Source organism: Hippichthys cyanospilos, chromosome 12, assembly GCF_059441005.1.
Source record: "Hippichthys cyanospilos isolate Australia breed blue-spotted pipefish chromosome 12, RoL_Hcya_1.0, whole genome shotgun sequence".
NCBI classification, from domain to species: Eukaryota; Metazoa; Chordata; class Actinopteri; order Syngnathiformes; family Syngnathidae; genus Hippichthys; species Hippichthys cyanospilos.
The window spans coordinates 9700671-9713495 of record NC_142380.1 but is presented as its reverse complement, the minus strand read 5'-3'; the positions used below and the strand labels follow the sequence as shown (position 1 = coordinate 9713495).

The following is a 12825-nucleotide window of genomic DNA, read 5'->3' as shown; positions in this document are numbered from 1 at the left end:
GGTCATAGTTTATACAGTGGTGCTTTGAGATAAGAGTGTAGCTTGTTAGAAGACTGTATCTCAAATCACCTTTCCCCATTGAAATGAATGGAAATCTTATTAACAAAGCAAGCTAACCTCAAAAACAACAAAAAGGAAAATATGTAGCACTCTTTAAGATCGTACGTGATAAAAACACATTGTAACAACAATTAAGAAGAACGTAAAGACAAAAACTAAATGCCTCTGATTGATTATATTTATAATTTATGTCTACGTGTGTTGCTCATGGTTGCCTTCTACTACCGATACTTAAAGGAATATCACCACATAGGTGGTAGCATTTGTTGACATGTCTATTTATGTTTACTCATTGTTTTGTTTCACATATAAGATGCAACCAGGATTTTTAAATGTTAAAAATACGTATTTTCTATGTCTTAACTGCTCAAGCAATGCCTTGATGTATACAAAGAGACATAGTCACAGCAATAAACGCATTAAATCTATTTTGGCACTTACAGTAGTCTGAACTCAGGTTGCGGACTCAAATGTGGTATTTGAGGAAGGTGAGAAGTCAGACGAATCGCACTCGGATTCTCCCAAGTGTTCGAGGGGAACCAAAAAAATGAAAGTGGCTGATAGTGATAAATTGTTTTTGTGAAGTCGGGGACCTTTCTTTGCGACTTCGCCACTCATCAACTTCAACAACAAAGTTCAGCCTCCCATTTTCCTTGAATGCAGCATATGACAAGACATATTACATATTACGAGAGTAAACTTCAGAAAGACGTGAGCCAATGCTATGTGGTTGTTTTATATGAACAACATGCCTCTGTTTTATTTTTATCTTGATGATGAAGTAGCATTAACTAGTTTGAAGTCTCTTGTGTGAAGAAATGTTTGGTATCTAATTATTCCGCTACCTTTTCGAAACTGAGAAAGTTCACCGCCACCAAACAGCATCTCAAATATCTGCTCGCAAGTCAAACAAAAAAAAATCAGCCAAACAAAGCCCTGCATTTCAAGAAACTCATTAAGTCTTGTCACATATCTCATGACACCTTCTGCTTCTAAGAAAGAAGTACAGAGTCGCATCATATTTTGGTACCCCATTCAAACGGTGCCTCACTACAAAAAGAAAAAAAAAACAACAAAGCAGTCTTTGATGGATGTCGGAGCAATAGAAATGAGGATTCCCCCCCAGGGTCACAAAGTACAAGACACAGGAATAGACCAAAAAACAGACATAAAGCATGTGATAGCCGGATGCCATCAGAAAGGCCTTTGAGTCAACTGAACATCATTCTTCCCTCTCTCATCCTTCCCCCCTCAGGAGCTCTCCAGATTGAGAACAGCGAGGAAACTGACCAAGGGAAGTACGAGTGCGTGGCCACTAACTCTCAAGGTGTGCGCTACTCCTCGCCAGCCAACCTCTACGTGCGAGGTAGGGCCTGAAAGCACAACATGCAACAAAAACACACACATAGCTACAGAGAAACATGATAAAATCGCCACTACTGGGGTGCTGTTGCATTTTAACCAAACACGTCTTTTCCATTACTGTGGCTTTTCCAACAAGTACGACTAACCAACCCATTGTCTGCAGTACATGTTGATCTTGTTTGGTATTAACAAGTCCACTTTAAGCCGTGGTATGGTGGCGACTTACCACGGTTTAACTGCATGGATCTGTCACTGTCTACTCAAATTGACTATTTTACCTGAGGCTGTCTGACCTGAGGAGTTGGACCAGCGGCGGGCAAACGATAGCCTAAAGCCAAGTCCGTTTTTTAGTTTGTCCCGTGAAACCTTGACATCAGTAGTTGATCAATGTTTTGTTTTATTTTTTTTGACATCAAATACCAACCTTGAAAAATAATTAGCTCTCTAAGTACCGCCATCATGACCGGCATAATAATACTGTAAAGCGGAAGACCGACATGTTGATAAAAAATGAGTCGTACAGTTCAGTTGTGTACAGTGTGTATTTAGTGTATTTGTAAGCCATTGAACATAAATGCAAAGTTTGAAAATCTATACTTGACAAAAAAAAAAAAGGATTTTGATGCTTAATTCATATTCCACAAATCAATCAATTCATAGTGATTCATAATGATGTGTTTATACTAGTAGGGTCCCATATACTGTAAAGGAGTTTTTTTCTCGGATATCCCAGTCAAATAATTTCTTTCTTAAAATTTACTGCACATAAAACTTCAAGATCTTAAAGATAAAAAAAAAGCACAAACTTATTAGGTAGAGAACACTGTTCAATTTTATGTCTCGTTAAAGTGAAATACAAAACATACAAATAAACTTGACTGTCTTAATTAGCAAAAGGTTTACGGCCGTTGTCTACACGTACTTTAACCTTTCCCTGGTCCATATGTCCGAACTTAAATATGGCACCTAATCTTAAACGTTTGCCCACCCCTGTGTTTGACCATTACTTTACAGGTCAAATAAGTATCTATACATTTAAGATATGAATCAGTGTTTTTGTGTCCAAAAAATGACATTAGTGGCACCATCGTGCATCCTGTGGAACCATTTCTAATGATTGTAGCATCCAGATTGTGTGTGTATGCGTGATTTTGTGTGTGTGGCTTTGCGCAGGCCGTTTTTATTCTCTCTGTGTTTCCTCGTTCTCTCTCCTCACATCATTGTGTTCCGCATCAACCCCCTTCCATCCCTCAGAGCTTCGAGAAGGTTGGTGTGCTCTCTCTTTTCTTTTGTTACTCCTTTGTTTCAGAAAGCTCCTCTTATTGAAACAGAGGGAAACAATAAAGAAAGAAAGAAAATCCTGAAAGACCACCGCACTCTATTTAGACTGTTAAATGCGTCTCCCAGATTGGGTTAATTTCTTCAAATCCGCTCTCCGTGCTGTAGTGCAGCCTACACAGCCAAATGCATTGGGTGCTTTGTGAGGCCTTGTGTGCGGAACCCTCTCCCCAATCGATGTCTTTTTTTTTTTTTGCATGGTATGGTCCTGTTGTCATGCAGACCCACGAATTGGATGATGTGAAAGAGGTGATGTTTGCACGAAGGGAGTGAGAGAGACAGAAAGACTTGACGAGCATGACGCATATTGTTCCCACACCCTTGTGTGTTCTTATTAAACGTGTCTTGTCTTGTTTCCTCCCTCCTCTGCTCTTCTGTGTCATTGCATCAACTTGACATTACATTCTTGCATACAGTCTTGCACTTGTTGCATCCAGTGGTAACCTTGCACTCACCATCATCCTACTAGCACGTTGTTTTTTTTTTTTTTTCTTTTTGGGTCAAGCTGCACTTTTTGCGTTGGATCGTTAGCCTAAATTTGAATAGGAGGCGGGAAGACATCTCCATTTCCATCTCCATGTCGACATTGTGACCCTCGCATTCACTTTTAAGTCGACATCTTTAGTAGCGGTAATTAGCAAAGTGAGATTATTAAGTGGCAGCGAGTTTGCAGTGATGATTCATCATCTTGCTGCAGACGCTCAAATCTCGCTGAATTTGGATGACATTGACGGAGCTAAACCTTGAAGCAGTTCACACCCTGTGATAAACTGCAAAGAAAACGTATTTTTAGTTGCAGCTATATACAATATATATGTATTAGAAGACTGCTGCTAGACAGAAAACCACATTTGTTTATGGCCGGTGAGATCTGTGATATAACAACAAATTTGTTGAAATGAACTTTAATTAGGAAATTAATAATGAATGTTATGCCTCCATGTGTAAGCACTGATCAGCATGATTTGTCATGCAAGTTATCAAGAAGTTATAGCAAACAAGAGAAATATCAATATGCAACATGTTCACATATATCTCTGCAAGTGTTTACACATTTTCAAATGATGATTTCTACAACATACCTAGGAACTATCCAGCGGACAGTATTTATTTGCCTCTTATGGCAATGAACTATACAGTATTTAATTATTAAAATGCAAATTGAAATACACACCTCACTTTAAGGCAGCAGGAGAAATGAAATCTAGTGTTAGTAATAAAGTGGTAGTCATTTAATATGGATACAAATAAAAAAACATGTTAATAGTGCAATACATGTATTTACCTTTGTCATAAACATAACAACTCAGACAAAATGGAAAGGTTCAATAATTAATATAGGCTACTGCATTGCTAATGGTTTTCCGTAGTTAAAATTTACATCTAGCAATCGGTTTAATGAGTCTTCTGTGATTTTTTTAAATAGGTGGCTGCATACATTATTTAACGAAATACGCTATACACTGATTGCACAAAGCAGTGGCGTATTTGTTTGTCTGCCATCTGCAGAAGATTTCCTTGTTTCAAAGTCCGCAATTATCAAGGTGCAATCTGCAAAGCCTGAAATAATAACGAGATATAATTGTTTCTCAGTCTCTTTATCCAACCACAACATAAAATGCAAAACAGAGCTTCTATACTGTAGATTAAAGTGGCAAGGATTCAGTGCATCCCTCACTTCCACTTGAGCAACAACAAGGGAATGCCTCTTAAAACTAAATGGAATGGAACCCATTGCTAACATCTGTATCTGCATTGTGGATCTTCAAACAAACAAACCTGCACTCTAATAGAAGCTGTGACTCCATTTGTTATGGGCATCTCCCCAAATGGATGTCCCATTTTTCTTCTGCTCAAGAAGAAAAATGCAACAAAATTAGCTTTCAATGCTTATTTTTTTGTACTCACAAATATACTGTGTAATTCCATAGGATTCCTAAGTAGCTAAAAAAACATTGATTTATGCTTTCTTTATTGTTTTTGTTTTTTGTCATGACTCATTTACTAGAGTCAATTGGCAAAACTAGAATAAGCTGCCATTTCAGTCTGCACACAGTTTTGTGCACTTTTATGTTCTTCACATCACTAGTAACCCACATCCCTATAAACCTTAAGGAATTAAAGGCATTCAATGTTTTGCAAGAGAGTCATTAAAGCTTAATTTAGCAATAAGTTGTTTCATGTTTCAATTGATTTGCTCTTAATTTGAAAATAAATATGTACTGCTCCTGTCACAGCATTAAAAAGGATTCACTTAGAATTCCTTGCAGGAATCCTGTTCAAATCTCACATACCCCCAGAAGTGTCTTCACTACCCCCAGGGGTACTTTGAAACCCCTGTACTAAAACAAATGGGAAACTAAGTCTCCCAGCGTTTCCATTAACCCTTGTGCACACACTTTGCAAATTATACACGTTGCATTTTTTGCAATCATTTTGTAAATGCTATTAAGGGTGTAATAATTCAAGTTATTTATGAATATTTTTTTTTTCTTACAACCACTCAAATTGTTCAGTGGCATCAGTTCTATCCATACATATGTAGGTTAAGTCTATTACCACCCACAAAAAATGGAAGCATTTTATGGTTTTATGATTTTATGGTGACATTTTAAGACATCGCTATTAACAGGTTTCAACCTACTGTCTTGTGGTGAAACACAAGTCAATAAAGAATTATATGTTTGCTGACATAGTTCAATGAAATGCCGATCATCGAAATGTTAAAACAATCGCAGCAAAATAATCGTATTAAGCTGCATCTCGAAAATTGTCATTAAAATGGTTTTATATGGTCCATTTCCATCATTTATAAAACAATGATACATGGGTTAAATAAGGTGAAGCCACAGAACATTAACAACTCTCCAAAATAATGAATTCAACAAATAAAACAATCAAACCTGAAGGTAAGACGCAACATAAGTGCTGTAAAATATAAATGACAAACATAAAATTACTTCTGTAGGCCTCAGTTTTTTTCGTGTCCATTATCACAAGCAAGCAAATGAAAAGGAGACATCGACATCAGTTGTGTCGGTCTGCTTTGAGTGTCCTCGGAAAAAAATTTGTGTAAAGCAGACCATGTGGAGCTTCACTCGTCTGTACTGTTGCTATCGCCACCAAACACTCGGACACGCTTCTATTGACATTTGGAATCAATCCTCTTCGTTCGCATTCTAAAGTATTGAGGGGATAAGTTTCGCCTTATTACATGACTAATGAAAGTTGTGTCCTTGAGCCAGACGGGATTGCGCAGAGTAAATGTCAGGCTGCAGATCGTCCTCACTGGCTCTCCTCTGTATGCAGTAGTTTAGAAGTTGCGGCGATAGAGCCGTAATCCCTGTGGCTGTGCCAAGGTTTCCTCTAACCGACCGCCTCCAGAGTCTCAACACAGAGGACAGAACCGAGGTTGGCTCCTCTCATAAAGATGCAACCTCACTCCTCTCCCAAAGTATGGATAATGGAGAGGGATCATGAGGGCTTCCTCTATTACATTTATGCAAGCAGCTCACTGAGAATATGAGGAATTATTACTTGTAGCAAGCTCATGTTAGATGAGATGTGTCAGAAAAGTTCCAGGACAGGTAGCACAAAATATATATTCCAAACCATGGGATCTTGTGTACTCACAATGCAAGTGAGAACCCTTCTTGGAACGAACGTAGGCTGGGAAATTGCATTAGTCTCCAGGGTGCTTAGAAAGGCAAACCCTGACAAGGTAAAGCACAAAAAAACAAGTGCTGTTCGGACAAGAATAGAGCCACACATACGAGCAGGACGCCTAACTAGCAAAGTTTGATGTTGCATCTCAATTCAATGAAAATTGTTTTATTTCAGAAACCAACAAGCTCTCCATCTGCATTGAAGCCAAACATGAGCTCATACATAGTTGTCATCACAAACCCTTCACATGTCTTAAACATAATAATTTTATTTTAATCCCACAACCCCTCCGCTCTCATCTCTGACTGAAGCCACGCCCCCACTTCCACTGATTAGCGTAAATACGTTCATCTTAGCCATAACTGCTACATTGCTCGACTGACTCATTGATGCTGGAGTGTTGCAAAACATGAAATGTTATCGCTTTGTTTTATTTTTTTGGAATGTACAATGAATATTACGGCTGTCTCATATGCGTTGTGTGTGCTTTAAGACTACATCTTAGCGATTATTTTGAAATTATTATAGGTTTGGACTTTCATTCACAATGGCATGAATTAATTGTGACTTGGTTACTGGTTTTCTCTGCAATATGTCAGAAAATAGCCAAAAATTGTTATCACTGTTTTCCCAATTAAAAGTAAATGTTTTATTTAGATTTAGCACAAAGATCTACAGAAATTTGATAACATTTACTGTAGAGAAGCTGAAATTACGTGCATTTAGACAATTTTGTTTTTAAATGTAACCATAGCGATAAATGAGGGAATACTGCAATTTGTTGAATAATTAGTTGTGAATTTATAAACAGATGAATGTGTTTTTCTTTTTTTTTTTTTTTTACCTGAAATACGGTAAATGAAACTATTTCATTTAGTTCTGGAATCCAGGTATAGCATTTGAGCTTATTTGTAGTTGGGATTTGAAATATAGATTTGGTGACGTCAGTTCTGAAACTTTTCTGACACAGCTTTAAACACTGGACTGTTCACACTTTATTTGGGATATTCATGGAAGTACCTTACATATTCATTAGTCCATATTGAAAGGTTTAGGATGTAGCTACGTTGCACGTATGTGTTTGCACACTGTGCATGCTGACTGCTGGTCTGCGTGTGTGTGTGAGTGTGTGTCAGTCTGTGTCCAGCATGCTCCAGAGAAATGAGATGCTTGCCTAATCATGTCTCTTTCTAACAGATTTTTGTCTCTGTCTCCTTGTCTCTGACTTCTCTATCCAATTCTGGGCATCGTCCGGCTTTATTTTCCTCAAGTATTCTAAAAAATGCTTTTCCACTTTATCTGAAAATAGTAAATTGAATACAGAGGCCACCTATATTTTCTTTTTCTTCAAAATCCAAATGCAAATTATGTTGAAAGTTATGTCTCTAGATTGATTTTTTTTTGAAGATTTCCAAGTCACAATGTCACTCATTAAGGAGTTACTGCATGTGTTTATGCTTATGTTCATTGGGTATATTGGGGAGGTTTAAGCATGTTGAAAAAAATATTCTCCAAGGTATCGAACAGTTTATATTATACTATCGTTTTGTTAAGGATTTTCTTATTTTTTGCCATTTTATATTGCTGATATGGTATTTACTGCTCTCGTTCTAGCTTCCCTTTCATTCTTCCTTCATTCTAAGATGTCTTTCCATTGATCTGTGTCTTTTTCTGTTTTTGGCATTGAGAGCGTTTTCTTCCTTTTTCTTTCTTTAGCATAATTTCTTTTCTTCTGCTTTTTTTTTTTTGTCTTTGTTTTCGACGCACCTGCTCTCTGAATGGGCCTGACTCTGGTATAGCTGTGTTTTTAAATAGATTCATGTTTTTTCTTCTTCCTCGCTCCTCTTCTCTTTCCCCCTTTCCCCTCCATCACCCCAAAAACCCTCTTCTAACCTTCTCTTTATCTCTCTACCCCTCCTCTCCCTCCCTCTTTTTTCTCCTCCCCCTCCGCATTCTGTCCGCACCCTGATGTGTAGGAGCGACCGACACATGTACATAAGTTTATTAACTTATAAACATGCACATACTACCTCACTTTTTTGCCCGCACTTGTTCTTCTCTCTCCGTTCTGCCTCTCTCATGCTGTCTTGTTGTTGACTTAGCGTGTTCGATGATCACTTTGTAACTGCCACGGCACTTTATTCGAACCCTCTCCTGTCCACCTACCCAGTTCATTTTGACTGCACACTGTTTGAAACTTTTGTGTACTGTAAAGTATTTTGTTGCTGCAATGTGCCTTTGCCTACATTGCCACGTCATTGCGTGGAAGCGGAGCAGAGCCGTTCTCTCTCTCTCACTTCCATCGCTGTCTTCTCTTCCTCTACCTGTTTCCTCTGTGTCTTCCTCCCACTTCCGCATTATCTCTGTTGTGTTTGTCCACCGTTTTATTCCTCTTGAGTCGCCGAGGCATGCAAAGTGGCCTATGAGTTCAGTCTCTCACTATCCTGTAGCGCTGGCATGAATGAAACAATTGGGCAAGCTTTGTTATTGATTTCATGAATCTACAAGCTTTTAGTTTAAATTAGGCTTTGCACAATCAAGACTTTAGAGCTGGTCACCTGACACTAATTAGCAAATTTATGGCTGTTAAAAAAAAAAAAAAAACTATTACCAATCCAATTAGAAGATGTTCCATCTTTTCCATTCTATTTATAAAACTTTTTATATTTACTGTACAGTCAACCCCTCACTATTCACTGGGAATTAAAACTGGCCAAGCCCAGGAATAGCCAAAATGTTCATGTCAAAGTCATTTTTGTTTCGCCAAAATTATTACTTTCCAGGTGGCCCCAGAAATGGCAGGTTTTTTCCACCATTAGGATTGCCACCTGGAAGATGGGCAGCCATTTTCAATACTTTAGATTTGTCAATAGTTTGTAATCACACCCATGAGCGTGGACTAATTAGTGGGATTTATGAAAAGAAAAAAGAAATTCACCAAACCGTGACAAAGTTTCAGCCTGATGCCAGCAATATAACTTAAATGAAGACAGAAAATGTATTATATGATAATAATTCAGTCTTATTGTGCTGAGAGCCTTTTGATTATTAATCATCGCAGCACCAAACATACCAGGAGTGAACGATATTGTGTTTTCTCTAATGTATTATTTAGTGGATCCTATCAATGGCAAATCATAACATTACAACACATTATCAATTTTACCTAAAATGCAAAATAGCTGCCGATCCCATCCAGCCAGTCAGATCTGTGTTAAATTTGGTTTACATCCTAGCTCTCTCATGTTACTAAGAGAATCCTCACCTCTTTGAGGACGGAAATGTATTTATTCTGGACAAAAAAAGACTGATAGCTTGAAAGACAGCAAAGGACGCCTTTAACATCAAGGTTCCCAAAACATCTCACCATCTGACATATAACATCCTTTTATCCTTTCCAAAGAAATTGAATTATTTAGCCTTGACACAAATAACAAACACAGACACATTTGGCCTTCAGGCACCTCCACAACCAATTTTACAGTTGAAAAAAAAAGTCATTTATTCAAAGCCATTCCATCCCAATCATTCCCAGTCAATGGCTGACAGAGGCATCGCGAGTGTAACTTAGCAACTGTTGCCAACTAACTTACATTTTGCATATTTGGATTTCTAGACCAAAGGGTCGCGCCAAAGTTCTGTTTTATGTAACCCTGTGATGAAACCTAATTGGATAAGGTAAATTGTTTCCTAAAACAAGGACACTTCAGTCAAGATCGATTTAATGTCTCTAAGAATATTCCTAGGCATCTTCCCAAGACATTTTGGATATCTTTTGTCAACACAGTTTGGCAGCAAGCCTTTTTGAGTTTTCCAACACCAAAGCAAGGCTTTTAAAAGGCATGCATGGATGACTTCGGTGTGAAAGAACTCCCACCAAACACCTTTGGGATGAGCTAGAACAAAAACTGCAACTGTTACTCAACAGAATTTGACACCAATTCCCACAGAGAAATTCACATGTGCATCAAAGCTGTTAAAGCTGCTTCCTATTTTCACTTTCTGTAGGTGTAATCACTAAGATGGAAATCGGTACTAATTTCCTCCATACATTCGATTTCGATTCACAAGAATTTGCCTCGATTTAGGCTTTTTTTTTCTATTCGCTTCAATTCAGTTCAATTAACGCATTCACTTAACGCACTGCCATTTGGTCAAAATGAGTCTTTGACATAAATATTCACCAATGACAGTGAATATGTTAATATGCATATATATTTTGGAACATCAATTCCTGTTAAATATCAAGGATATGTTTAAAAAATTATAACTGCAAGTCAAATTATGCAAAGGCAGTAATTGGTCAAATAATGTAATTTATTTTTGTTAATAAAGAAACCAATGATTATAATGATTTGGGTGTATCACAAACATTGAATTTGACAAGGGTGACGTGCAACTTGGCCTTCTTACTGAAACATTTCCAAGAGAAGAGTTGACGGATTCCTGTGACTGTCTCTCAGTTTCAGTTCCGTGCTGTTTTTATGTTTTTTAAAACAAAAAAACCTCCAGGCATCTGCCTTCAAGATTGTTGATTTCCGTACTTTAGCCATGTTATTTTGATACACTACTTTAGCACAGTAGGATCTCGCATGACACAAGAAGTATGAATTTATGAGGGGTAAAAAAAATGACAAAAGATTCATGGTGTTATAAATCGAAATTGGGCTCCGTTTTTGTGTCAAACCAAGCCCAAGTAATCGCTAAGTATCCCATTACATCTCTTCTCATAGGAAGGACATATACAGGTAGGCTTATACAAAGTTTAGTGTAGCCATTGCTCCAAGTGATGCCAGAGAGGAAATGTTATATTACAATTGGATTAAAAAAAAATGCTAAGCCATGATCAACAAATATAACATTTCCCGAAAGAGAAACTGATTCTCGATGTCATGCCCTTGTTGAAGCGGTACTCAAGAGTATGTCACATTATTATTGTTTGTCAAGGCAGCTCACTCTGTTTGGGCGAGCTCAACAAGATGTGTGTCTTTGTGTTGGATTCATCGGTACTTTAGAGTAATTTGGACTAAACTTGAAATATCCCTTTGTAATTTCTGTAAAAGGAAAAAAAAAACCCTGAAGTTCATTCTCCCCCTCCCTGTTACCTTTCTTCTCTTCACTCTCTCTGCATCTCGCTCTTTGCCTCTCTCTCTGATTCTCTCCCCCTCACCCAACCTCCTCTCTCTCTCCACCTATCCTCTCTCCAACCCCCCTGGACCTCCTTCCATCTCCTCTCTACCCCCGACTCTCCTCCTTTACCAGTGCGCCGCGTCTCCCCTCGTTTCTCCATCCTCCCCTCCAACCACGAAATCATGCCGGGAGGGAGCGTCAACATCACCTGTGTGGCGGTGGGCTCCCCCATGCCCTACGTCAAATGGATGGTGGGCAGCGAGGACCTGACCCCCGAGGACGAGATGCCCATCGGTCGCAACGTGCTGGAGCTCAACGGCGTGCGGGAGTCAGCCAATTACACGTGCGTGGCCATGAGTAGCCTGGGTATCATCGAGGCCACGGCTCAGGTCTTAGTCAAGAGTAAGAGACATCTCCATGGATCGAAGCTTGCAAATATTTGGGAAATTTTCACTTTCTTTCCAGGACAATTTCCATGCGAAGTTTGCAGGGGATCGTGACACAATGTTGCCTGGTCAACAAGGTCTTATTCTGTAGCCCATGGCTCGTGTATGCTCAAACATTTTGGCCGAGACAAGACCAGACAAGAAATCTTATTGTTTTAGGCAAGATCAGAGCTGAAACGATTATTAGACAACTAATCAATTATCAAATTAATCAATTATAGGGCAGCAACTGAGATTGTTTCAATAAACAATCAACCTGTCAATTAGGATGTGAGCTGTAACGATGAATCATCAACTAATCAATTACCAAATTAATCATTACAGGGCTGTAATTAAAGATTGTTTCAATAATTGATCAACCTTTCAATTAGGATTTGAGCTCAAATGATTAATCAAGAGCTAATCAATTAACAAATTAATCATTATCGGGCTGCAATGAAAGATTGTTTCAATAGTAAATTGATTTGGTCAATTAATCAAATTTTGAAAAGTATATTTTAATTTGCATCACTTTATTCAAAAACATGATGCTCAAATTGACGGTGCAGAAAATACACAAATATAAAATAATTATGATAGTGATCATTATTCGCTTTGTCAGAACATAGGGAAAAAAATGATCGTTGTTTCCCCAAAGTTTTAGCAAATTTTTTAATTTGATTCAACACAAAGCTGTTCAGTCATATTTCATGAAGAAGTACAAATAGAAAAATCGATCGGTTGTTGTTTAACTGATTAATTTTTGCACTTCGAAATCAGTAGTCAGTTTTGATCAATCCACCCCTCAGAAGTAAATATAATTTAGTTTCTCTAGTCCTCC

The 12825-nt window shown here is 38.0% G+C and overlaps 1 protein-coding gene across 6 annotated transcripts in view; it reads left to right on the top strand.

The window, feature by feature from the left end:
* The window catches only part of LOC148414778 (receptor-type tyrosine-protein phosphatase S-like), a 92934-nt gene that overhangs the window by 45868 nt on the left and 34241 nt on the right, over nt 1–12825 (top strand). For 4 of the 6 annotated variants that reach the window (XM_088428613.1, XM_088428611.1, XM_088428616.1 and 1 more), the window contains exons 6-8: nt 1316–1426; nt 8406–8420; nt 11692–11961. In XM_088428613.1, the coding sequence (XP_088284739.1) occupies nt 1316–1426; nt 8406–8420; nt 11692–11961 (396 nt within the window). The remainder of the gene's footprint in view (nt 1–1315; nt 1427–8405; nt 8421–11691; nt 11962–12825) is intronic. The other 2 variants (XM_088428615.1, XM_088428614.1) reach the window with 1 other exon arrangement.